Raw genomic sequence first — 26,589 nt, 5'->3', positions numbered from 1 at the left:
CTGCCTCTGAGATAAGCCTGTCTGCTCGTGCCAAGCTACCAAGAGGGTGAGCAGGGGTTATTTTAGGAGTGTACCCCTTTACCCTGACTAGACGCAAGGGTCCCTGTTTGTCAAAGTTACCTACCTCTGCCAACTAGAGACCCCCAAATCTACCACCTACAAACACACCCTCCACCCACTTCAACCCCTGAAAACAGTTGAGAGACCCAATCCCTCTGGATCCCCAAAATAGCCCACAAACAGTATCAGAATACAGTGGGAATCATCCTGTGAGGCAACAAAGAGCCAGGCACCCTGCCTAGTTGTGGATTAACTGGGTTGGTCAACAGGCATTGGAAGAACCACCTGGTGGGGGATGTGGGGGGCGGGGGAAATCGGTGTAGTTCAGTCATGAGTGTTCCATCTTCAAAATCGCATCAGGGCATGTCATGCATGGATAGTATCAGCAAGGGTCTAGCAATGGAGACACTTTAAGGACTGAGGTCGACGGCAGGACTTCTGCTCGGCGATTGCGTCGAAGCGGGTAGCTTTTCATTCATTATTGCTTAGATGGACGTAGTCTTGCGAGGCAGGCCCGGTGATGGAGCCGGTTTTGGAATTGGCTAGTTGACGAGGGAACTTAATCGGCGCCTTGGGGCTGGTGAACTAATGAGGCTTGCCATTGTGCTGAATCCTTAGTTTGGCCAGGTACATTAGAAACCAATGTATTCCAGCTTTCCAGAGCAAACGTTATGCGGTGAAAAATTCACATCAGTCCATCTGTACTGTGAGTGTGAAGTCAGGGTATAAGGAACGATAGATGTCCTGATATTGGACTGTACGTCATAGTACTGTGTAGCGGTCTCTGTGATTTGTATGTCTTGACACTACAGGTCGTGCCAGTGCACCCTGAGTGCGAGGGCCAAGCTAGCAGTGGGCTCTTTCCATGATGAAGACCATCGATAGAGAATCTGCAAACAGCGACAGCAGCTTGCGTTCATCGTGATATTCCATTTTGTCAACAGCAGTGGATTCAGGTACCCAGATGATGCAAAGATTGTTGCGCATAGAAAGTGCCTCAATGTCCTCATTTTTCTGCTTAAGGACTTCTGCGATTTTACCCATGCGGAGGAGGTGCTCACCTGAGGCAGTCTGTGTGTCCTCCACGTCCGAGATGCTGGTCTCTAGATGGTCGTGGCAGTCGTAATGCTTGTCCACTCTCTCCTTAATGTGGTCAATGTGGCTGGTTAAGAAGTCTATTTGGCATCTCTGTGCGAAGGTTGTTCTTATGTCCACCAACATCATCTTGATGTCGAGTTCTTGCACACTGGCGATTTGGGACAACTTGGGGTGAGGGAGGTCAGCATCCCTGTTGTGGTCTGTGTGGAGTTTCCTCTGTAATACCAGTTTGGACTGGAGGGCCTCCAACTTCCCCATGGTGTGCTGGCAGAGGAGATGGCTGTTCATTGAGGTCTGCTACCCTCAGGTCTCACGCTCTAGGGGTACAATTAGCGTAGGTAAGGGCACCTCCCAGAGATCGTGCCAAGGGAGTCAGCAGGTGGGAATATGGAGATGCTCAGGCCCTTTGAGGCGCTGCAGCAGACAGCCTCCATGTCCCAGGTGGCGAGCTGTGTATGGCTCGAGGGCGCTGTGATCTCCAGGTGTCCCCGGGGCCCGCTTCACCCCATAGTCAAGCAGTAACCAGTTAAGGGGCACAAGTAGGCCTGAAGCGGGGTGAGGGGGTCCACACTGACAAGCAACACATTTTGGCAGATTGGGGTTACAGACCGCCCCAGGAGGCCCCTTCTATGTGTCACGGGGTCTTCAAAGCATCAGGGGGCCCCAGGTAGAATCAGCCACTGCATCTCGAGAACGGGCACCCTCACCGTCTGAATTCACCTCTCCCCATCTCTCACCTGCCTCCTTTGTGTCCGCTCTGGTATCACCTGTCAGACCCTATATGTAGACAAGTCTGCCGGCCCTCCACCTATACCCCCCCCCTAATGTTGACCAGTTGGGGGGTGGGAGCAGCACACCAGCCTCTATCCAGGGCTACAAGTATGGGATGCAGCCTCGGGCCCTGGCTGGCCAGTTTTGGCACCTCTTCTAGTCCTCCAGGAGCAGCACAATCCCCTGGGGTGATAGTGTGGCGGGTGTGCTGGAAACTGCCAGCCACCGCAGAGGCCATCCATTGCTGCACGGCTCCTCCCAGGCCATGGCAGCCCCTGGGTGTTGAGCATAAAGAGGCAGGGCTGCTGAGTTGATGGCAGTTGGCTGCTCCCAGCGCAAAGGCTCCCGCTAAGAAATCGCGGGTGCTGTCAGCAAAGCTCTTCCTAGGGGGCAGCGCCTCAGCTGGTGTTGTGTGACCACACAACGACAGCAGCACGTAGCCCGGGAGCACAGGCCTGCTATTTCCAGAGCACTCCGTTGTGGTGGGATGGGCCAAAGCCACTCGCTAGGCCGTGGCTGACTACATTGATGCTTAACTGTCCTGCAGCTGCTACCGCCACAATAGTGGCATCTCCCGCTGTGCAGTCAGTTGGGATATGATGGAAGGCCCAATAAGCAGTGTATGGCGCCCTGGCACTGCAGTTTTCTGCTGGATTATGAAACTGTCCGGCAGAACCTCACTATGCTGTAGCCATATTGCTGCTGGGCTATTTAGCGCCGCAGACTAGACGATATTTTAAACGCAGCTGACAGGTCCTAAGATTTTACTTTTAAGAGATTTTATTTTAACCTCTTCAGTGCTGCGCGAATTTCGCTGCAGTGCTGAAGGGTTTAAAATCGTACTGGCTCATGACGGAAATGTTCCGTCATCAGCACCGGAGCACCGACGCTGATGACGGAACCGTTCCGTCATGAGCATGGAAGGGGTTAAACCAGTGTTAGATGTTGGCCACAGCAGTAGTCAAACCCTTAACAGCAAAATCCTCACCTCTGGTCCCGATATAGAATATAAAATGTCCTAGCTATTGTAATGGAAAGTTGAAATTCTATTAAGAATTTGGAGGAGAGGATTATTCCTCCACATGATCAGGGTAAATCATCTGACTCTATATTTCTTCAGGCTTTCAGTAAGAAGCTGTAATTCTTTAAGTAATTAGTTTCTGTTAAAGATACCCTTTTATCAATGTTTTTTACATATGCATATAATTGTTGTCAGTGCTGAAAATACATATATTTACATATTTGGTTAAAGTATCGGCTATTTTAAGGCACTTTGATTTGAAGTCTGTGGATGTGTTCAAATATATTTCTCCATATTCTTTTTAAAGGCAATGATTCCGCTAAACAGGAATAGTCTGGATTTGGATTACAGCGCTTACCGCAAGAAGAAAGAGGAGGCATGAACTTTGAAGGAGGACTTTATGGACAATACTCTATTTTATTGGTTAAACGCTTGTTCTTTTTTTCTCCCAAATGCTTTTAGGAAATGTAGTTTGTCATAAGACTGGCTCCTGGAGAGAGATAAGCATAATCTTCGCCTCCAAAGTCCGACATAGAAATGAAACTTTCTGTTATGATAGCTAGGAAACATTACATTTTTTGCTAAACAGATTTCTTAGCTTCCTATGAAATCATTCCTAAACACATCCAAGCAGCAAGCAGGCTTTCTAATTATCTTGTACTTACAAAGTACTACACTTAGCCTTTGATTTCTTCATTGAAATTATGTGAGATCTAAACTGGTATCGCCAATCAAACTGGCTTCCTCCACAGCCTTTCCAAGTACCAGGAACCCCATCTTCGGCTTCCAAGGTGAACACTGCATTAAAACACTCACTCCTTTCCTAAACTCTTGTCTTATATCTGGATGCATCGCCCTATGGGACTAATATGTTCAACAATCTATGTGGTTCTCCAAGTATCTCTGAAGCCTAGTTTGACCGGATTTATGGAAAGCTCTCAAGGGGAGATGGCTATCTCCGCAGCTAATGTCTGAGGAATTCCATTCCAGGACATTTTCACAGAACAGCAATGTTCTCCTTACTGTTGTGGAGAACTACGCTTTCATGCAGAGTGAAGATGAGAAGTTAATTAAGAATGCGTTTAAAATGCCTTGGTGTCTTTTGTGACATTTAGTTGAAGCCCTTCTATGATTTGGCAGGACTCACATCTAATTAAGACAACGGATGCAACGGTAGTGCCTTCATTACTCATCCGTACTCTTCATTACTCCTAGTCCTACTAACACTTTAATGTATTTATTGTCAAGCGTACACCACAAAGTTACTTCCTCTAGGCTTCACAATCTGCTTTCCCACTCAAATGAGGGATTAAGTTGACTGGATAACATAAGCAAATTCGCAAGAAGATTATAGAGTGACTAAGCCCATGAAGTTGGTTTTAATAAATGCTGGAAGCACAGTTTTTGGTCTCAGTCATGAACTCTGCTTCCATAGCAAGGCTTTGGATGTGAAAGAGTACACATATCACAAATAGGGATTATCAGTAAGTAAAGTAGAAATGTCTTCTGAAAAAGTGAGTAGGGAAAGGATGTACAGTGGCCTCCATCCTTTTCATGGTTAAATCTATTTCTGGGTCGAGGAGGTGTCAATCAATCTTGATTTCAAACTCTCCTCCCCACCCTAGGTTAGGCCACATCCTAATCTGAATCCCAACACTTCGGTCATTAAGAGAGCTGAGAAAAACATGCAAACCTACAGTAAGCAATTGATGAAAATAACAGCGTAAAAACAAATAGAGGTGATCAACTACAGTAAAAACACACTTGGACACACAAATCGGAAAACAGATAACCAGACTAATAGGGTTACCACACTACATTATGAACACAAAATTACCCGTCATACTATCATTATCATCATTAGATATAATGTTCGCTCTGAAATGGCTGTTCAACTGCAGTAAAGCGCAAAACATTTCCGTTACCTTTAATTTGAGAAAGAGCTCTATACTGAAATATTAAGTGCTGTGTGCGAGGGCTTCACCAATTCAGGTTCTTAGTTAAAATGCAAATTAATCCATTCAGATGCAGTGTACATATATTTCGTTGTGAATATTCATAATGCAAAAAGTTAATGCATGATCTGATTTGTCTCTCAAAGAATCATCATACAATACACGACCTCTTGAAACCTAATCAAAACACTGAATCAGTAGTGATTTAACGTTAGTAATTGTTCAGCAATTGGCAATGCAACACTTTAAAAACAAGAACAGCAATGACCCACGTTTAAGCATTTGTAATTTAAAAGACTAACTCAGGAACTCTATGCACAGCTATCATGATTACCAGACTATGGATTAACATTCCTCTCACCACCTTATTTACAAGAATTAACTGGAAACTCCCAGCAAACAATGATTAACAAGCAATGGCAAAGTCGACCGATCTCGCTTTTTCAAATGTTTTGTGGTCGCTGCTGTTGGTTTTGGCAATGCCGAATGTTTTAAAAATGAAACAACATTGGCTAAGCCCACTGAGGCAACCAGCCATCTTGAAGGTGAATTTCTTACACTATATGAAAATGATCATGATGCATTCCAAGTTGTGCAGCACTTGACTTGACTCAATGTAGTGACCATCTTTTTTTTCTTCATACTTCCAAGATGGCTCTTGTTGTGTCATTTCACCAACATGGGGTGCCATCCTGAAAGTATGAAATCATAAGCAAGTTTTCTAATGGGTTTGTAATTTAAATTGCTTAGGAATATTACAAGATCTTCCAGGAGCCCACTAATTCTTATTTATATATATATATATATATATATATATATATATATATATATATATATATATATATATATATATATATACATATATACACACACACACACACACACACACACACATATACACATATATACATATGCACAGACATATATGGTTCACCAAACAAGTTCCTTCTCCTATTCCAATACTTTCTAGTCCAGATAGCAAGTGGCACAACTCAGAGGTAATCTAAATCCTTTTTATTTAATCTTTCTCACCTTTTTAACAGATAAGTACATTGTGCAGTTTTTTACACGGCCTACGCGTTTTATCCAAAGTCTTCCACAGGGCCATATATATGTATGACTCATTATGCCAACTTTTAAAGAGTTGTCAAAATATGTAATTAAATTTAGTGACACAAGTGACATCTCTATCAAAGGAATATAACTTGACTCAATGTACTTAAGCTAAGAACAGTCTTTTTTAAAGACAATTTATAAAACTTAGCTGATACTACACGGTTCACAGTTTTTGTCCTTGCTCTCGATAAATTGATTATTAACATCGAAGGTGGAGACAAGACTTATTGCAAATCAGATCACAACTTTGGGCATATATTTCCACAAGTTGAAGACGCCCCTGTGGTACTGTAAATTAAAAGAATATAAGCTTTTATCTATTTTTTATTACTTGCAGTAGAATTCTATAGCAATGTAGGTTTCTGTTTACTTATAGCAGTGAACAAGGATGTTACAGTACAACCTCCATACTAATATTTAAACATGTTTTAAACAGTTTAATGCCTTATGTTGAAGGCACATGCTTCTTGAGGTCTTGTCAATGTACCAATCAGCTTAAATTATGACTAATTGCAATTCAAAGCTACATATACAACATCAGTTTGTTTAACATGGTGTTCAGCAGACAAAAGGTAAATCTTTATTTTCCTTTACTCAGAACATTATAATTTTTGTTTTAACCATTGTTGTGCGGACAAATAGATATTAATGTCCATGCACCAAGGTTACAAAATGCTTGCACCTGAAGTATTTTCGATATTTGAAGCAATCTCGAGCTTTCAGAGAAAAAGTTCTCCTCACAGCCCAAGTTATTTTTTTTTCTGTGCGAAGATCACAATGCACTGACATCACATAGACAAAGCTAAAGCAGCTGAAACTTTAGAGGCTCCATTCTGGTATCAGAAGATTCCTCCAAACCCTAAAGCCTCGGCAGTACTTCTGCCCACCAGGTGGAATTTGAGAGATTTACTTGTAAAATACCCTCCGCAATTTGGGATGAGGAGAGGCATACTAGACACTAGGAACATTTATGATTTTTTTTTATGTGGTGAAGGCTTGGCCTGTTATGGCATCGGGCAGCACCCCACTCATAAAGCCCCAGTCGCCTTTCCGTCCACTGGGGCCTACAGCACTCAGGCACTTAGACCTTTCTAAATTGCAGCTCTCTCTTTATTTCTCCTGTATGGCACCTTCAGAGTGTGACTACAGGACGCCCCGCTCCCGAGATACAAGTTAACAATAGTGGGCCAGTATTGCCAGGCAAAAAATATGCTCGAGTGTTCCACTGTTTGTCCTGTACATATCACTCTGAGCACGAATGATAAATTAAGTTGATGAGTACAGCTTGACTGGGGATTTAAGGACCTCATCATTTCGCCGAAATTTTCACAATAAAGTGAGGTGTGTAACTATCAGGATGACTAGTCGGTAATCCCATAACAGAATACATGCGCTGTATGCATAGTGTGGATGAATAATTGAAATGAAAGCAGGGGCCACTTATCAGACGTCCCTACAACCGTTACCTATTGTAACTAGCACAGAACGATAGTGTACACCAGTAGTCTCACTTACACACGATATGACTTGCATGCAGTGGGAGATGCATGCTGCCACAAATACCTTTGGAATTAACATGCCACAAATACCTTTGGAATTAACACAGTGCTGATTGCGATGTTCGCACTAAATGAGTATGAGATATGTATGCACACCACTATATGGATAATGTTGTGCTCTTGTTCTAAGCGATCATGCATAAAAGACTACACTCGGGCAAGGATTATCATTGCCCTGCTTTTAACTTGTTTTGCACAAATAAGCCACGTATCAATTTCACCCACAAACCCAGAGAGGTACCACACAACAACCCTGATGAAAGCCCCGGACCTTTTTGGCCTTAGAGTAGGGCTGAAACATGTCGGTTTGAAAGAGGGTCGTTGGACCATAATAGTCCACAGTACCAGCTATTTATTGTTTTTACTTTCTCTACCTCCTCAGTTAATAAAGGGATACCTTGGAGAAGGAGAGGGATTTTCTACCTCTAGTTAAGCCTCCTCGTCATCCCGCTCATAAGTGCTCCATGGAATAAGGTTGAGCCTATATTGACCTCCAGGAGTCATGATGAACCCAATGATGAAGCATGACACTACTAGAGTGCGTGAGGATTGTATATATATATATATAAACTTTTTTTTTTCTTTCCCTGCACTAGCCAGGCAGAACTACTGTATCCATCTGGAGTAATCTAACCCCCTATCCTCTGTCCCTCCTGTTTGGTTAGGAGCACCTGTGTGTTCTTAGGTGAGATACTTTTTGGGTTGAAACAGATTTACATCTGTATCCCACCGTCCCCCTTCATTTACAAATGGTCCTCTCAACCCTCTTGATCAAACAAGGCCCCTTTTTCAAATCTTAAGTTTATAAAATGATGTGAATTCTCTGCCTGCTTTCAGAAAATAATTGGGTCTCGTCCCCTTTTAGGTGTCCTTCTCAGGCTAGCATCCAGACTCAGCTTTTGGAGAGAGTGATACTCCTCAGAGCAGGGGCACTGTCAGCTGAGATCACCCATAACAGAGGTACAAAGAGTTGTGAGCATTCTGCAGCAGACTATGAAAAGCCACACCAACAGCAATCAGGAAGAAAGACAAAAGGCTTGGGAAGTAACCTCCTCCACCTTGACCACATGAGCAGGCCAGGGATTCCAAAATTCAACCGTTAGGCCTATTGGATTCTGGTCCACTTAGAAGCACGATGAGTGCGTCACAAATGGGGCTACTGATTTGGGAGGAGGTGCCACTGCCAACTCAATAAACCCACGATGGTTAGGCCAAAAGAGAGTTCTGAGAGAATCTTTGCTCAATCCCTGGTAGCTGTAGCACTAGCAGCAGGCAATCCCCAGAGAAGTGCATTCTTAGTTCAAGCAGTACCAACAATTCTAAAGTAAAGAATATAACACAATATTCTATTTAGAACAATAGAGAAAATGTAATGTACATAAAGATACTTAAGTCATCAAAATGGTTAAGGGGAACCAGAGACATGATTATTAAAAATGTTTTAAAGGCAAAAAGCGCATTGAAAAAGTGAAGTCCTATGAGGGAACAACAGTTCGCTGAAAACTGGCCAAGTGGAGTGGAAGTCGAATACACCAAGCGAGTTTCCCCATTTTACCTTCAGACATAGTTTACAGATGCTTCGACACCTTCTTCTGGTCAGTCCTCCAGGCCTTAGCTCCTCAGGGCAGGCTTGTGGGAACCCGGTCCCTACAGCAAGCTCTATTGGGACGCCTTTCTGCATTTTCGTTGTGACCTGTTTGGAGTTTGGAGCTTGGAGTTTGTCATCAGCCATCAGCCCACTTCTTGCGGAACCCGCTCCGCGGGTCCCGCTGCGCTAGGAGTGCTGCCTGCCGTTGTTCACAAGGGGACGCTGAGGGAAGGATATTTGTAGGGGCTGCGAGCGAGTGCGCGCGCTCCACTGGGACTGCATATCCCAGGAGCGCCCGCCTGCCTGCCTGACTTGCTACACCTGGGCCGCTCTCCCCGACCCCTCCCCCCTCTCATCGAGCGCTTATCAGCAGCTTCTCTGGTTCTGGCGAGTGGGACGCCTTTCTGCATTTTCGTTGTGACCTGTTTGGAGTTTGGAGCTTGGAGTTTGTCATCAGCCATCAGCCCACTTCTTGCGGAACCCGCTCCGCGGGTCCCGCTGCGCTAGGAGTGCTGCCTGCCGTTGTTCACAAGGGGACGCTGAGGGAAGGATATTTGTAGGGGCTGCGAGCGAGTGCGCGCGCTCCACTGGGACTGCATATCCCAGGAGCGCCCGCCTGCCTGCCTGACTTGCTACACCTGGGCCGCTCTCCCCGACCCCTCCCCCCTCTCATCGAGCGCTTATCAGCAGCTTCTCTGGTTCTGGCGAGTGGGACGCCTTTCTGCATTTTCGTTGTGACCTGTTTGGAGTTTGGAGCTTGGAGTTTGTCATCAGCCATCAGCCCACTTCTTGCGGAACCCGCTCCGCGGGTCCCGCTGCGCTAGGAGTGCTGCCTGCCGTTGTTCACAAGGGGACGCTGAGGGAAGGATATTTGTAGGGGCTGCGAGCGAGTGCGCGCGCTCCATTGGGACTGCATATCCCAGGAGCGCCCGCCTGCCTGCCTGACTTGCTACACCTGGGCCGCTCTCCCCGACCCCTCCCCCCTCTTCACCTATTTGTGTATACAACGTATATTACGCGCCTCGCATTCCCGCTGCGCGGGAGCGCGCGGGAGGGCGCCGGGAGAAGCCCGGGACAAGGGCGGGACCGTCTGTGGCCGTCCGGGGCCGCAGGAGGCCGGGCTGGGCCACCCCTTTTCCATTTACAGGCTTGTGTTTGATTACAATTTAGTTCTTAATTGTTTTCCAGGATCAGTTAGTCATTCGAGGACAGCAGGGGGGTGACAACTATGGCGAATACCTTAAATACCTCTGCCTAACTGACTTCTATGGGTGATGCTGAAACTGCGGTGATGGGGCCTCTAGATTCGTACTTTAAGCGTCTGCCCCAAGATATTGACAGGGAAATTGCCTTGGCGGAAAGACGCGCTGGTCGAAGGTTATCGATCGAATTGATGAAAAATCCCCTTGAAAAACATATAGGACAAAGTTTCCCTGCACTAGTCACCCCGTTATCTTCTACAGTATTGCCACTTACACAAGAAACACTGTATGATATATCTGTATGTAATGAGTTGTTGGGTGCCTCTCCTATAGATACAGTGGTTACCGCCCTATCAACAGAGCATTTAAAGGCTTCTAATACTGCGCGTATAGGACAAAATGTTACACCAAAAGCAATTGTTCAAGTACACGCTGTCAAGCCCAAAGTATGCTCAAAGAGGAAGAGGGTTACAACTTTAAAAAAATCCATAGTCCCTAATCCAGCAAGGAAGATTAGGAAATTGGCCATTAAAACACCCATAACCCATGTCCGAGCTGAACAACCTAATGGGGTAACAAGGGGGGAGGAATTGGCTACTCTAACAGACGTAGAAAATCCTAAGACTCCGGCATCACCAATAACAGAAATAATCCCCCCTACCATAGCATCTCCAGGGCAAATGAGGATTTATCCGGAACAATTATTGGATTTGGAAAAACTTATACGCTCCCTCTTAAGTCCCCTTGAAACTAAACTGGAGAAGTTAGCAAAACAACTTGACCATTTTGAACAAGCCAGTTTGGATAATTTTTTCTTAGTAAAATCATTAATAAAGGCTCAGAACAAATTGGACGAGAATGGGCGACAAAATAGTCCAGTTGAGCAGGTTTTGGGTGCTACGGGGGTCGAGTTGTTTCCTGCTAAAGTAAGTGGGGTTTCTACTCAGCAGAAACAAGGACTGAATAATAATAAAAAAAATCTAGCAGTACCCCGACCACCGGTAAAAAATAGTGGCCCTGGGCGTACTAATACCGACTGCACTAGCACAATGGCCAATAGTACTAAGGATAGCATAAAAAACTGTGCCCCTGTGGTTCAGAAAAAGAGTTCACCTTTACCATCTACTATGGACTGTGTCCAGGGTACATTGATAGACACAGATAAAAACCCCGCTATAATTATTGATGGATTAAATGGGCCGCCTGTCTCTCAGTTAGTAAATAAGGGTGGCTATGTAGGAAATGGTAATCACACAGCGGGTGGAAATAATGCTAGTATGGCTGTGGGAAATAGTGCTCCTGTGAGTGTTGCTGCCCCAGAACGCTGCCCACCAAAACCTTATGCTAATAAACCTTTAACTCGGATTCCCCCCGTCCAACTTACCCCTGATTCTTATCCATATGTGGCCATTCTCACCAATGTTCCTCCCCTACCAGATGGCCAAAGGGAAACATATGATATGTTAAAAAATAAAGCCATGCATTGGCTGCGGGTAAATAGACCCCTGCCAGGAGATGTGGATGGCTTGATCATTGGGGTCAGAAGGGTCAATTGGATTGGGAACACTTTTAAAAAGCAGGGGGGTGAGTGTATTATAATTAATTTCCAAGACCCAAGGGTAGTAGGGCTAATTACAAAACCTGGATGGAATATTAGCATTGGTGGGATTGGCGTTGTGGATCTGACCTTTTTCTACCCAAGACCTCAGTCATCTTACCCAGGGGGGAATGAGTCACTGAGATTTAGTTTGCCTCCACGGGTAGAGGCTAGCTCTTTCCCTGCTCCCTTCTTGCGTCCACATGATGGTTATAATCAGGTATATAATCCTGATGGTGGCGCAGGGTACATGAGATGGGGATGTTGTCGAAATTTACCAACGTACCATAACACAGGCCCTATGATGGATTTGGTTAATCGTTTTAATCCTTTAAGTGATCTGAACATTAACGGTTGACTACCCACACTCTTAACGGCACCTACAATAGCTATGCCTGAGAGGGTAACCTCCCTATCATGTTCATTTATGACCTGGAACGTTGCAGGAATAAGAGCTAAAAGATTGGACCCTACCTGGATACAACATATTTCTAAACATAAGGTCATAGCTCTGCAAGAAACATGGGACACTTCACTTTCTTTTTCCCCTAGATGGCTTCCTAAGTTTCATAATACCCGCTAGTACCAGTAACGCGGGGAGAGCAAAAGGGGGGCTTATTACATTTTTTTCTTTAGACTTAGCAGGAACTTTTAATTTAATGAATTCAGGTTCCCCAAACATTCTAGCGATAGAATGGATAGTCTCCCCAAGCTGTACCATACTAGTAATTAATTTTTACAATGCCTGGGGTGGACCAAATGAATTTGAACATGTGCATTGTTTGGAGAACCTGATAAATAAATACAGTCAAAATTTACATACTCCTTTCGAAATTTTTTTAATGGGCGATTTTAATAGCCACAAATGTCATTTGCCCTGCCAATCACTAGATGCAGATACTCCGGCTGGAGTCTGCATTCCTCACTTTGAACACACCAAAATGGGGGAGTCACTTGACCTATTGTGTGCTAATTTTAATATATACGAATCATACAAAACTGCTTCTAATGAGAAGGTCCCCACTTTTAAAGGCACAATTAAGGGGACGATAATTGATTACATATTTATGTCCATAGGCTTAATCTCAAAGACAAGTGACTATAAGGTTACTGTCTCACCCCATAGTGATCATAACCCTTTGTCAACTGTAATACACTGGAGTGACTTATGGCGCAGACAGGTGGATCAGCCCCGGGTTTGCGCCTTGGCGGTTCCCAGTGATCAGGGCAGACGGCTTAGATGGGGTATGGCTATGGAGGAACGGTTTATGGAAACCTTACTCCCCAAAATTGAGGGACCGATAGAAACTTGTCTTGACCAAACTGCCTCGAACCTTCAGGTTGTCACAGCTTTTAATTGTATCTGTGCACAAACTGTCAGGGATCTTATAAAACCCAAATCAAAGTACCCTACAATGCCCCACAAATGGTTTGATAGCAAATGCTCAAGGTCACATAGAGAATTGAAACTGGCTCTTAAGGCCAAGGAAAGGGATAAAGAGTTAATCTCTCATCTGAGACGGGCCTATAAAGCCAACGTGAGGGCAAGGAAAGATGAGATCAAGAACAATGCATGGAATGATCTACTCAATGTAGATGTTCTAAAAAACAGTAAACAGTTCTGGGAAATCATTAACCACCCCTTTTTTATAGGGGAGAACAATCTGAACACAGATTGCGTAATTCCCGATGAGAGATGGGTACAGCATTTTAGCCATATTTATGGGGGTGAATCATTAGTCTGCCCAATTACTACTGAGGTGGCCTATTGTGCAGCCACAGTGGTATTTACGGAAGAGCAAGTCCTAAAAGCCATTATGGATACCACAAAAAATAAGGCACCTGGCCCTGATGGTGTCCCGGCAGACTTTTTTAAATTTTGCCCAGTAATCTGGAGTAAAGTACTGACCAGAGTGTTTAGAGCAGCAGCCGAAGGACTCCTACCTCAAACATGGGCAACATCCATAATAGTTCCCATCTTTAAGAAGGGAAATCGGGAGGACCCCGGGTGCTATCGCCCAATTTCCCTTATCGACTCTACTTTTAAAATCTTAGGTAGAGTCCTATTGGTCCAACTAAGGGAAAATTTAGAATTGAATGGGGGACTCTCGAATATTCAATACGGCTTTCGCGAGAATAGGGGGACATTGGAACAATGTTCCAATCTCCACCTTCTAGTCTCCAGGTATACGGTGGCCGGGGAGGGGTCAGTTTACTTGGCCTTTATGGACCTTTCCTCGGCCTTCGACCTGGTGAATAGGAGTAAGTTATGGACTATTCTACTAGAGCTAGGCATAGAGGAGTCCTTGGTGGCATTTATGGCAAGGTTACACCAAGATCTTGAGGCAAAAATAAGAGTCACCAGGGATGGAAGGTGCACGGAAAGTTTTAAATCTGAAAAAGGGGTGCGCCAGGGTTGCATCCTGGCCCCCCTTCTTTTTACTATTTATATAAATGGCCTGGGGAAACACCTAGAAACAGGATTGGCTGACGTTCCCCGTGTAGGAGGAGCTCAGATCCCAGCCCTCCTATACGCGGACGATGCCGTCCTGATAGCTCGCACAGGGAATAGTCTACAGATTCTTCTGGACCGTTTTGGTTCCTTCATGGAGAATCTAGACTTGAAAATAAACGTCTCCAAGTCCCACACTATGATTATTGGTCGTAAAGTGAATATGTTGCAGAAAAAAACTTTTATTTGCAAAGGGGAGATTCTCTCGAGGGTTCCAGTCTTTCCTTATCTGGGAGTCCTTTTTGACCAAAGAGGGTCCTGGGCCCCCCAGATCAAAGCAAAAAGTCTTAGCTTAGCACGATCTTCATCAGCCCTGCTGGCCTTTACAAAAAGACTGGGAGCCAAACCAATGGAGGCGCTGATTAAAATATACAACAGTAAGTGCGTTCCAATCGCTATGTATGGATCTGCAATTTGGGGTTATGTAGAGACGGCAAAGTTACAGAGGATAGAAAATGGTATCATTAGGAATATTTTATCTGTCCCTGATTCCACACCTACTTTCTCTATTCATGAGGAAATAGGTTTACCATATATCTCTGACAAACTAAAATTAGCCCCCCTCCTTTTCTGGGTCAAAACATGGCTGAACCCCGAGCTGACGCTAAACCATGCCATCCTTAAGGACGTCATTGCAAGGGATAACGCCATGAGAATTCCCTGGCTAAAATATATTAAATCTACATTACTAATGCTGGGAAGACCGGAACTTTTCAATGACCCATCCAGTATCAGGAGGGAGGATGTCAGATTGATTAAGCAGATGTTTCTGGAGAGGGTTTGTATGGATAGAGAAGAATTGGAATTGAGGAAACCCATGGTGAGGGCACATATTGTTCTAACGACTTCGCCCACCATGGAACCCTATTTAAAAATTGTGACTAATCCTCTCCATAGACTCCTCTTAACTAAATTCAGGATGAACTTAATCCATTACTCTCTAGGAAATTTTCCGGTGTGGTCAAAACCTGATGATGGTCCGCCATGCGGATGTGATCAATTTTCAGTTCAAGACACCCTTCATTTTATATTTTTTTGTGACTTTTATAGTAGCGAAAGGAAAAAATATCTATTCCCTGTTTTGAAAGCGGCGGGCTTTTCTCAAATAAGGCCAGCCTTAACCTTTCTCCAAATGTTGGCAGATACCTACACCATGTTTAGCGTTGCTTGCTATTTAACTGCTGCATTTAGATCTAGGAAAAAAAGATTACCCCGGATAGACCTGTCTTAAACTCAAATTTGTTCTTAAAGAAAAATTCTTAATATTTGTAAATAGATTTGTACTTTTGAGAAACAACCTGATGAAATGTAATCACTAAGCAGAAAACTTTTTGTAATGAGATCGAGTGATGTTTTAAAGAAATTGTATTTGTGTTTGCTTTATGTCTTTTATGATTTTAACAAAAATCGAATAAAGAGTATTTTGACTTGACTTGACTTGTGTGGTCTAATCCTCTTTAATCAGCTGTTACATGTTGGAGTCAGGAGTCCTGATTTTTGTGTCTTTGAAGCAGTATACAGAATGCCAACTTTTTGACTCTTGGCTTTCTCGACTCCAGGGCACCGTTGAAGGTAGCAGTACGCATTACAAATAATATATACGGTTGAGCAGGCCTGCTCTGGCAATACAAAAGGGAGGTTGTTAGGTCTCGCCTTTTCCATTCCGAAGGAATGGGAAATGGCGAGAATTCAAGTGCTCAAAATACTCGTGAAACCACGGGTTTTTTCGTGCGTTTTTCTTCGAGTTCACGTGGCCACAGGCACGCGCTTTTGGGCCACAAACTTTCACGGCCATCTGTTCCCCAGCTCCAGCACCTCCCTTACTTGGATTTCTCCTCCCCCTCCCCAGCCAGCTTCCCCCAGGCCGTGTTCCCTCCCACCTTTCCTCCTCTCTGTCCCTTCTTTCATTCACCTCCCCTCTCTCTCCCCCACACAGCCTTACTTGGATTTCTCCTCCCCCTCCCCAGCCAGCTTCCCCCAGGCCGTGTTCCCTCCCACCTTTCCTCCTCTCTGTCCCTTCTTTCATTCACCTCCCCTCTCTCTCCCCCACACAGCCTTACTTGGATTTCTCCTCCCCCTCCCCAGCCAGCTTCCCCCAGGCCGTGTTCCCTCCCACCTTTCCTCCTCTCTGTCCCTTCTTTCATTCATCCCGTTTTCGCCGAGGGCTCGGGGACCGCACAAAAACGCAGCTTTCTTATTCTTCCGTCTTCGGTCTGATTCCTTATGGATTCTGTACATCTCCCTCTGAGCCCAGCTGCACTCGTGTGCAGAGAGACAGTGGACCCAGTGTAAGCGCAGCCTTTTTATTCCCGCCCTCTCTGTGTGATCTTATGGACTGTCCATAGTTTTAAAATCAAGCAGTCCTCCCCAGACAGCCCGTGGACTCTGCTATCACATTTCCTCGCCTTCCGTTCCCTTATTGATTCTTTATAGTCTTCCTCTGATAGTAGGTGGGTACTACATCAACAAAGGCGTTTTATTCCTGTACCTTCGCTTTAACACCCTATGGATTCTGTACATCACCTTCTGAATCCTACAGTGTTGCTTAGATAGCACGTGGGTTCTACATAAACAGTCTTTTTATTCCTGCGCCACCGCTCTGACACCTTATTTATTCTATATATCGTCCTCAGAATCCCGTGGCCTTCCGCAGGTAGAATGTGCACCCTATATAAACACCGTCTTCTGAGTCCTGCGCCTCTCATTATATAGATTATGGATTCTATACCTAGCATTTTGAATCCTGCATTTTTCCTCAGCTAGCATCAGAACACGACCTTCAGATTACTGGGTCCTGCGTCTCTCATGGTATGGAGTCTGTACAGCGTGTGATCGACCACTGCTGCCTCTTGAACATCACGCAGATAAAATACAAATGTGACCTTTTGATCCTTGCAGCTTCCTCTGATGCCCGACACGGTCTACACAGAGCCATTCGAACCCTATATTCTTCCGCGGGTAGTACCCGAGTGTATATAAACATAGTATTCTGGTGCCTGGTCACCCTACTAATTGCATATGGATTCTTTCTATACTTGGCCTTTTGAGTGCTCCAACCTCTCCCTTCAGAACGCTCTTGGTTCAATTCCTCAACCCTAACCTGTACGGTTGATGGATTCCATAAATCAACTTTTTAATTTAACAATCTTCTATATATAATACGTTACTACGATATAAACACAGATGCAGGAATCGTGCAAAAGCCACTTTGCGTGTGAAACAAGTGCACTTATCTACGACGCGTGAAAACTCTACTTTCCCCGCGTGGAACACTTGTAGTGTTTGAATGCCCCAAAACATGCCCACAAGATGTGTGGAGCCCTCACCCGGTCTTGCACCACCGAGTGTGCATCAACACGCCCCCAGCACTCGGCACCAAAGCCCCAACAGAGAGGGGGGAGCTCGGCGTCTCTGCCAGACTTGATCAGTCCACTGAATATGATTCAGGATCAAATCACCAGCAGGCTTTCGCCAGGTGTCGAGGCATGTCGCAGACAGTGTGCGCCGCGCGGCCTGCCACCGGGCAGTGTCTGAACCATCCATCCTTTGATAGTAGCGAACCATGAGGCCTCAAGGTTTGTGAATCAGCAACCCCAAACAGAGCGAGCGAGCTATGCTTGATACTAACATGTGATATGTGCTCTATGCAGGCATCCGCAAAATGTGTGAGGCATAGTTCTTTACCAAAATACAGTGTGCTTCACACATCCTTTCACCCAATCGTAGGTGAGCTCAAGAATCCTACCAATACTAAGCATATGCACCATATAAACCCACGCCCCACGGGGCGTGAAGCACGATTCTTACCAACAAATAGTGTGTGCACCATGCAACCCACCGCCCCACAGGCGTGAAGCACGATTCTTACCAAGACACAGTGTGTGCACACCATGAAACCCACTGCCGCACACACTGTAATGCATGACGCCATCTACGCAGTCAAATGGCTGCGAACTGAGGCTCGTCCACCTCCCACTGCGCCCCCACACCCTCCTCCCCAGTCATCAGTAAAGGACTCAGAGCTATGGTGACACAAAACGTTTTTTTTTTTACTGCCCGTGAGAGCAGCCCTGGAAAAACATTCGAATTCGGTGACATTAAGGAAGATTCAGGTTAAGTTTGATTGTGTGATTGTTAATATCACGTAGCTTCCTTTTAAACAAATTGAAGCCCTGTGAGGCATTTGAATTAACCGTGCACTTCAGATGTTTGCTTTGGAGTATTTATTTACATTTCATTGACTTTTTTTTTTTTACCCAGGCCCTCCTGCTGGCCTTCCACCTACATATCCCCTCAGTGTTTCGTGCTTTTGTAGAGGATTGCCACCAGTAGCATTTCTCCTCCCCTTGCCTCCGAGAGCTTCAAAGGGATCTGCTTCCCTGCCCACTGCTTCACACTTCACGGCCGTGACTCGCATCAGGTCTGCAAAGATACGGCCAGCTGCTGGGCAGTAAGGTTGCCTCCCCCCCAACCATGGGAAGTCCCTCCAGTGAAAGCGCAAAGGCATATAAGGGGTCAGCCCCTGATTTTCAACACTGTTCTCTATCAAAAGGCCAATACTTATTGTGGGTTTTATTAACCTGCCTTCAAAATATTTGTTTTGGTAAAGGTTTCCGTAACAATTATGCTGAGATTTAGTTTGTTATGCAAACGCCAGATAGGAATTTCTGCCCTGTTTTCTGTGTCAAAGTTTTTCTATTTGGCCACTATTTTATCTACTTCGGACCATTGCCATTATAAATTACAATCACTTTTATTTAAGTATTAATTATTTTAAAAAATTAAAAGCCATTGTTATTTGTAATATCAATACATCTAAGTCACGTCAATACAAAACATGTGGCATTACAAATGCTAAAAGTGTCACATTTGCTAAAGTTAAAAGTATTGGCATTGTAAATCACAAAACATAAATATAAAATGTCATTTACAAAACCAATAGCTCCAACTTTCCTACTGCGAGACCTATTTGCAACGCCAGTGCTTGTTTTTACCTTATTTTACCATGAAGAACCCATCAAGGTGGGGCCCTGAGAAGTGCCCAATTTGAGCAGGTGGGTGCAGGTGAGGTTTATTTGGACTTATTTTTGGGGACCGCCACTGAATTGTTTCTCAACTGGCTTTGATCTAGAGCATAGGTCTTCAAACTGTGAGGCGCACACTTCACCTTCGCGAGCCATGCATCTCAGCCCGGGTTTCTGCAGCTCCAGCTGCTGTGGGCTCGGCTGAGAGTGTCTGGAGTCAGAGGCCAGAGGCGCAACAGTTGGAGGAGGGGGCGGGGGGGTGCTAATTCTTCCATCAATAGGAAGAGTAGACATTATGGGGCTCTTAGAAGGGGTGAAAAAAACCAAAGCCTCATTCTTGCGAAATGGTCTTTTAAAGACCTGTGAAGTACTCGGGTGCGGCTGGCAGCTCCAAAACTGTCTGTGTGTGTGCCGGGAAGCTGTCTCATACCAGGCTGACACACATGACGAAGCCCTTTGAGCCCTTTGGGCGTTGCACACCTGATGTGAAGGCATTTGTATCCCCCAGGTCTTAGTCAGAAGCCCCTTTATGGGCGGCACCCTTATCTGGTCAAAATACACCACCGGGCCCAGCTACCTCATCCCTCTGGTCTTCGCAACTGACACTTGCCAAAAGAGTATGCCTTTGTTCCGGATTTCTCTTATCTCTGATCCACACTTTGGGGACCCTCCTGCACCCACATGTGTCCGAACTGCAACCCTTTGCAAGTTGAAACTGCTCAGACAGGAGGTCCTGTATGTTTTTTAAGGCCTTTTACATGGCTGCCGCCACCGATTCAGATACTGTCAATTCTCTGATAAAATCCGTGTCCATAACATATCTCACTGTTGTGACCTGCCTCATGTACCCATTCTCTTCAGCCATGTCTGCGTGGAGGTGAGTGACAAAGGGGGACTACGGATTATCAGTGTTTAGCAATGCAATCAGACCCCATGGCCCTAGCTGCTGTTGGAACTAGGGCAGAGATTGAAATGGGATAGCTCACAGGGGAGACTGCCACTGGAGTTCTCCTCGAGCCATGTGACGTCTAAACCGGAAGCATGGCAACACATGGCCGTACTCCACATAATCAATTTTTCAATTGTGTCAGAAAGCATGTTATGTGGAACTTCTTTTTCTGATATCTTGTTTAGGGGCAAGGATGTGGCACAAAAGCCAGAGCTGATGACTGTAGAGCTGGGAAACCAGGTTCAATTCTTGATGTCTGCTCAACATCCTGTGATTCTGGGCAAATCACTTAATTTCCCTGTGCTTACAAAAAATGAATGTGTGCTTGTGTAATGTAAAAGATGCTCCTGTAAAGCGCTCCAATACCTTTGGGTCATGTTCGCACTATATAAAACTGCAAAAAATATATTACAACATTTTGTGAGCACTCCTGTTTCAAGGCACTGCTCAAGACTGGAAGTGGAGCTCAACCTAAGAATGGCAGAAGCAAGAATCCATCCACACATTGTCTGTGAAGAAAAACATGCACTCCCACACCTGTGTTTTGGGAGTGCTTTTGCTAATCTATCCTTAATTTGGTGTTTTATGTGAAAAATAAAGCACCAATGTAATTTGTTGTGCTAATTTTTTTCTTGGAGACTTTTCATTTGAACTTTGAATAAGCACATGGACTACCAAAACTTCAGTTTAGTAAACACTCTACCTTTATTTAATATTATTTGCCCTATACGACCTGGGCTCTGCAGGAGGGAATGGCCATCAATGATGCAGAGTGCCAGCTTCCAGAATTTTTTTGTCAGGTGGTGGTGGCAGTGGGGGGAGGGCTCGAAGTGTAAAAAGGTTTAGATTGGGGGCTCGGCCGACAAAAGTTTGAAGACCTCTGCTCTAGCCCATCCCATGGAAGAGACTATCTGATGCTTGGTGTGTGGAAGGCAGTGCAGTTTCAGGATGGGCAAAGCCTTTTCAAGAGCACTTTTAGATCCCGGGCACAATATGGTGATGTATAAAGATAAGTACATCTAATGTTATGAGCTGGCTATTAAATGCAAATGGAGAAAGGGCCCCCCTGCTACTGGGAGAGAGCTCCTCTAGGCAGGGAAAAATTGAAAGTGACAAATACATTCAAAACTACGACAATAATTCATACATAAACACGAAGGGACAATTACATTTTATAAACAAATTCAAAAGTAAATTTTATTAAAGTGATACAATAAATATGAATAATAAAAACCATCCACAGGCCTACTTAAACCGTGCCAATAGACACGTTTGTGTATTATGTCCATGTATTTTTAGGTCTCTTTTGTATAAAATGTGGCCAGAGTGAATGTTGACACGATTTAAGTAGGCCTGTGGATGGGTATTATTATTCATATTTATTGTGTCACTTTGATCAAATTAACTTTTGAATGTGTTTATAAAATGATGGGATTGTCCTTTCGTGTCTATGTATGAATTACTGTCGTAGTTTTGAACACATTTGCATTGCCTAGTAGTTCCTTGATCTTGAGCCTATGTTTTCAGTCATTGTTGTTTTTAAGAATTGTTGCTATTAATAATATCAGGCTGGTGTCTCTAATAAGGTTTGCAGGATTTCCACCTGTACCTCCATTCCACGCACTGACAGACTTGGACTAGTGATCGTATTGAAATTCCATTCACATGATACAAAATAAGAAATATTGATGAACTACAGGTGTCTGATACGCTAGTGTTTTCATACAATTGATTGATCTGCCTCATCCTTAACCACCCACTGGTTTTCCTAAAAAAGCAGATACTAAATAATCAAAAAGAATACCCAGATCGGCTATTTACACGCTTTGACTTGGAAGGCAACAAAATAAGGTAACCCCTCCTCTACCCCAAAGCAGTTAGATGAGGATAAAAACCAGTTACATCGCAAGTGCTACACAAGTGAAAATATTGGTTATTAAAGATGCTAGAGATAAAAATATTTGAGAAGGACCAGCTTTCTCAATCAGAGATCAATCTGTTGAATCGACAAGTAATGCAGTTAAACTAGAATTATGTAAGTAAGCATGCATTATTGACCTCGTTGATCAAAATATGGGTACTGCGATTGATTATTAGTTTTCCATAAAACCCGTCTCAACATTCTCCACAGCAATCTAGAGAGAAAAATGTTTAACAAAACAAAGGTGTACTACGTTGACAGTTATATGGCAAAAGCCCAACTGACCCCATCTAACAACCCTGAACTTGACCCAATGAGCATCGTTTTATCTTGCTTATATATATTTACGAGACATACGGTCTTTCTTTTCTAGGGATATAGAGTGACAGCGCTCCCACAACAATCTCTGTCGTCTCTCCGTTATTTTAAGCACACTGTATTCATTTTATGTGATAATCGTATGACTTAACAAAAAATGTAAAGAACCTCTCATTCATATTTCCAATGAAGACATTTATCCACCTAATAAATGAATAACATTCGTTGTTAGAATTCGGGGATTATCGAAATACAGGTGGACGGGCGGTACTCTCCATTATGTCGTTGTTTTGGTCCCGTAGACGCAAATAAGCCGAGCAAGGGCCGTTCTGACATCGAGTCAAAACAAGCCAGTAGCCGAGGTCCACTCCAGGGCTCCTTTTCGAATTAATATCTTGCAGGGACCGGAGTGGCTGGGTCGTCCCATTTAATACCATGCAAACAGACCAGCTGCGACTGTAACACTGAGATCATTGTCATAATTCACAGGCACTAAATGCGGCAGGCAGCCAGAGTTGCGAGAAGGAAGCCCCCTGGCTGGACAATAGTCAACGGGGACAGTGTTTACCTCTCTCCAGCCGGGCAGGTTCGCACAGCGCCGCCATCTTCACCAGTAGCCGTAGAGATGAACTGTCAGGAAATGACGCGCTCAACGAGAGAGGGAGAGGGAGGAGGCGCCGCAACTAAAGAAGGACTAAAAGGCCATCACTATCCCAAAGCTAAAGCGCCACTGTGTGTTTTCTCTTACCTGACCGCACCGACAGCCTTGTGGGAAGGGTGGTTGCTGGCGTTGGACGCTCGCAACATTTTAACAAGCATTGGCAAAGTCAATAGGTCTTGCAGCTTGTGCAGTCCTGCCAAGTATCACGCATCTGCCGTGAAGCTAACGCATTTTAGTGTGGTGATCTGCATCACCGCTTCTGAAAAGCATTGTCACGCATTTGCATAGTACCTCAGCTTCCCTAAGCACTGCCTCAACTTTATCATGGAGTAAAAAAAGTGTGGCAGCTGGCAGTGGCAGGACGCTCTACCTCAGCTCTGCCAAGTATCACGCATCGGGTGTGACATTACCGCATTTCAGTGTGGTGGTCCGCATCACCGCACTGAAATGTATTGTCACGCATTATTGCGCCTCCTCAGCTTTCAAGCAGCCGGATTGCTGCTTAAGTACCACAAACTATTTGGTATTAAGAGGCAGTGTGTGTTGTGCTGTGGCATGCTTTGGGGCTGGCACAGGCAGCTCGCACTAGCGACCAGGGATGGCTACATTGATTCAAATACCATAAGGCGCGGCAAAATTAATGACGTCATCCTCATGGAGACTAAGTCTCAGCCAGAGCTTAATTTAGCCAATCAACAGAGTCTAACTAGATCCCGGGCGGGGCCACGATCGCAGCCAGCATAGCGGGAACCGTAGCTGAGCTGGCGTCTATATGTTCTGCGCCGAGTAAGACTGATAGCAGTGCAGCACTGTTATCGGAAAATCGGCCGATTTTCGTTTATTTTCGCAGTACGAATTTACAACTCAGAAGAGCCTTGTAAGCTATGTGGCGGCTCAACGATCTGCGACAAACCCCTTAAGGTACTGGCACTTTTGCGGGGGGTGAGCAGGGGGTGCAGGAGTATAGGAGGCCCCTACATGTAATTTGCAGGTGAGCCCCTTAAAGTGCAGTGACGCAGCTGCTCTGGTTCTGGGACTTCCGGTGATACACTATTTCTTCCCCAGCTATAAGTTACTCAATCGTCCCGGTCACTGAGTCACTGGTGAGACAGAGTAGCTGTCGCATTGGAAGCAGCAACAGCAGTCTTGCCCCCTTGTACCAGGGCTCTCCGTTCCTCCCTATACATGCCTGCCTCGAGAGAAGCTCAAGAAGCTGTGCACAGTCCGGGCTGGGGCAGGCAGCGCACTGAGTAGACTAACTCTAGTGCCGCTGTGCTCCAAGGCCTTGGTGTCCTGATCTGTGTGTGTGTCCGGCGGGACTGGGAAAGTAAGGCGCGCAGTTGGGTGACTCGGCCCCAGAAATAGGAAGGTACCATTGTGGGACAGTGGAGCGATCAGGCCAGGCCTAGGTGTTAGACAGGGGCTGTCCCAGGGCCAGCAGCGGGGGTGGCTGCATTGAAAAGCTGTGAGTGGGAGGCCCTCATTTAGGTCACAGCTAGGCAGGCTTGAAGACATTTTTATTTTTTAGACAGACAAATTACGATTTAAAAAGGTGTGTTCCACCTCAAACATGCCAATAGTACAGTCTGAGATGGGAGATTCCAGCTTTATTTTAGCTGCCAAACTAAAACTAGCAGCAGTCGAGGGAGTGAGGTGCCGGGTTTTTAGGAACCCGGTGGTGCCAGGGGACAACACCCGAAGACCTCTGAGTTCTCCCTTGTTCCGGACTACAGAAACAATGAGTCTTCTAGTCGCAGTCAGAGATCAAGTTTTTATTGGTAGCTACCAAGTAACACGTGTCCTAGAAGCACGACAAACACGGGTCATGTATTCTCAGGAGACTGTACGTGTTCCCTGTACGTGTTCGTTTTTACAGAACCAGTCTTCTCCTTTTATACAGAAATAATGGCTTCAAGCGAGAATTCTTGAGTTTATGATATGGCTGTAAACATATTTCTGCATTAATACAAAGTGCGGCGTCACGTACGCAAACCCACATTTTAGATGTCCAGTTCGTGACAGATTACCCAGCAAGATCCGGGACTCCCATCAGATATCGATGAAACACCAATAAAGGCAGGTACCTCCCAGTCATAAAACTGGCCATAAAGAAGAAGTATGGACAGGTGCATGTTTGTAGAAAGCATGTTCTGGATGGGGTGAATGGTTTGTGGAATGTTATGTGTCGATAGTATCGTATTCGGCCACTGGGCGGGAGCCGCCCAAACAGGTTTGGCTTAAGGCAATGGAGTCAGTTTGGGCAGGTCAGGGGGAAGTCAGGGAAGGTGGACGTGTCCTTTTGGATCAAGCTCGACCTTTAATTGACTTAACATGAGGGCAAGACGTAAGATGGATGCCGTTCACAAAATGGAGTCTAAGGGATTGGGACGGAAACTACGATTTAGGGGTGTTGGCAACCCTCGATTGTCACGCAAATACATAGGAATGATGCCCTAATCATTATCGGTTCACGGACACTAAATTCGTCATGGTACGTTGATATTTTGTGACACGGGTATTGGACCTCGATATTGGAATAACAATAGGGTCCAGATTTTCAGAACCACAGACCCTCCTTTTGCCCTTATGTAAGGCAATAACTCATGTTAATCCGAGTCCAAATCTGTATGAAGGAATTCGTGGAGATGCTGCTGTAACATCATCCTGTTGCTTAGTTCGTCCCTTGACGCAGGCTTCCGTACACATGAAGTAGCACAGAGGCCACAGAGTGCAGGAGCGCACTGGACACATAGGCATAACATAAACAGAAGTGTTAAGATCATCCCAATGAAGATTAGCGTTTTCCATCCCCAGGCAGCGATCAGTCCCCAGAACCACCCTAGCAAGGACCAATCCCCTTTCTCAACGTGAAGGGAACCAGATATTTCATGTAGTTTAGAGATGGCCTGGTATACTGTCGGTGCATTATCAGGGATGAATATGCAACAACTGGATTGGATGACTCTACACACACCACCACGATCGGCGAGTATGATATCAAGGGCAATTCGGTTCTGAAGGGTCATAAGTCGATCCGACTGAAGCTCGGTTGTCAAATTGCCAAGTGCTCCGGCCGTTGTTGTCACGACGGATTCAACTATCCTTGCTAACTGGCGAATATTCCTGCTGTTCACCATAGGCCCCCAAAATGGCAGAAAACCTTTTGCGAAGTCAGCAAATTCCTGACCCGCGGTGTCGTCTTTACTCAAGACACCTCTAGCTGTCCTTGTCCGATGG

General features: G+C 45.1%; 1 protein-coding gene across 1 annotated transcript in view; it reads right to left on the bottom strand.

The window, feature by feature from the left end:
- Positions 1-23,344, bottom strand: part of LIN7C (lin-7 cell polarity scaffold C) — a 189,897-nt gene extending 166,553 nt beyond the window's left edge. Inside the window, exon 1 of the mRNA XM_078684205.1 lies at positions 23,260-23,344. Coding sequence (XP_078540331.1) covers positions 23,260-23,296 — 37 coding nt within the window. The 5' untranslated portion in view covers positions 23,297-23,344. The remainder of the gene's footprint in view (positions 1-23,259) is intronic.
- Positions 23,345-26,589: the final 3,245 nt, after the last annotated feature.

This window comes from Lissotriton helveticus, chromosome 3_2 (assembly GCF_964261635.1).
Source record: "Lissotriton helveticus chromosome 3_2, aLisHel1.1, whole genome shotgun sequence".
Taxonomy (NCBI): domain Eukaryota; kingdom Metazoa; phylum Chordata; class Amphibia; order Caudata; family Salamandridae; genus Lissotriton; species Lissotriton helveticus.
Note: the sequence above shows the minus strand (reverse complement) of the source record. Positions and strands in the feature narration are given on the sequence as shown.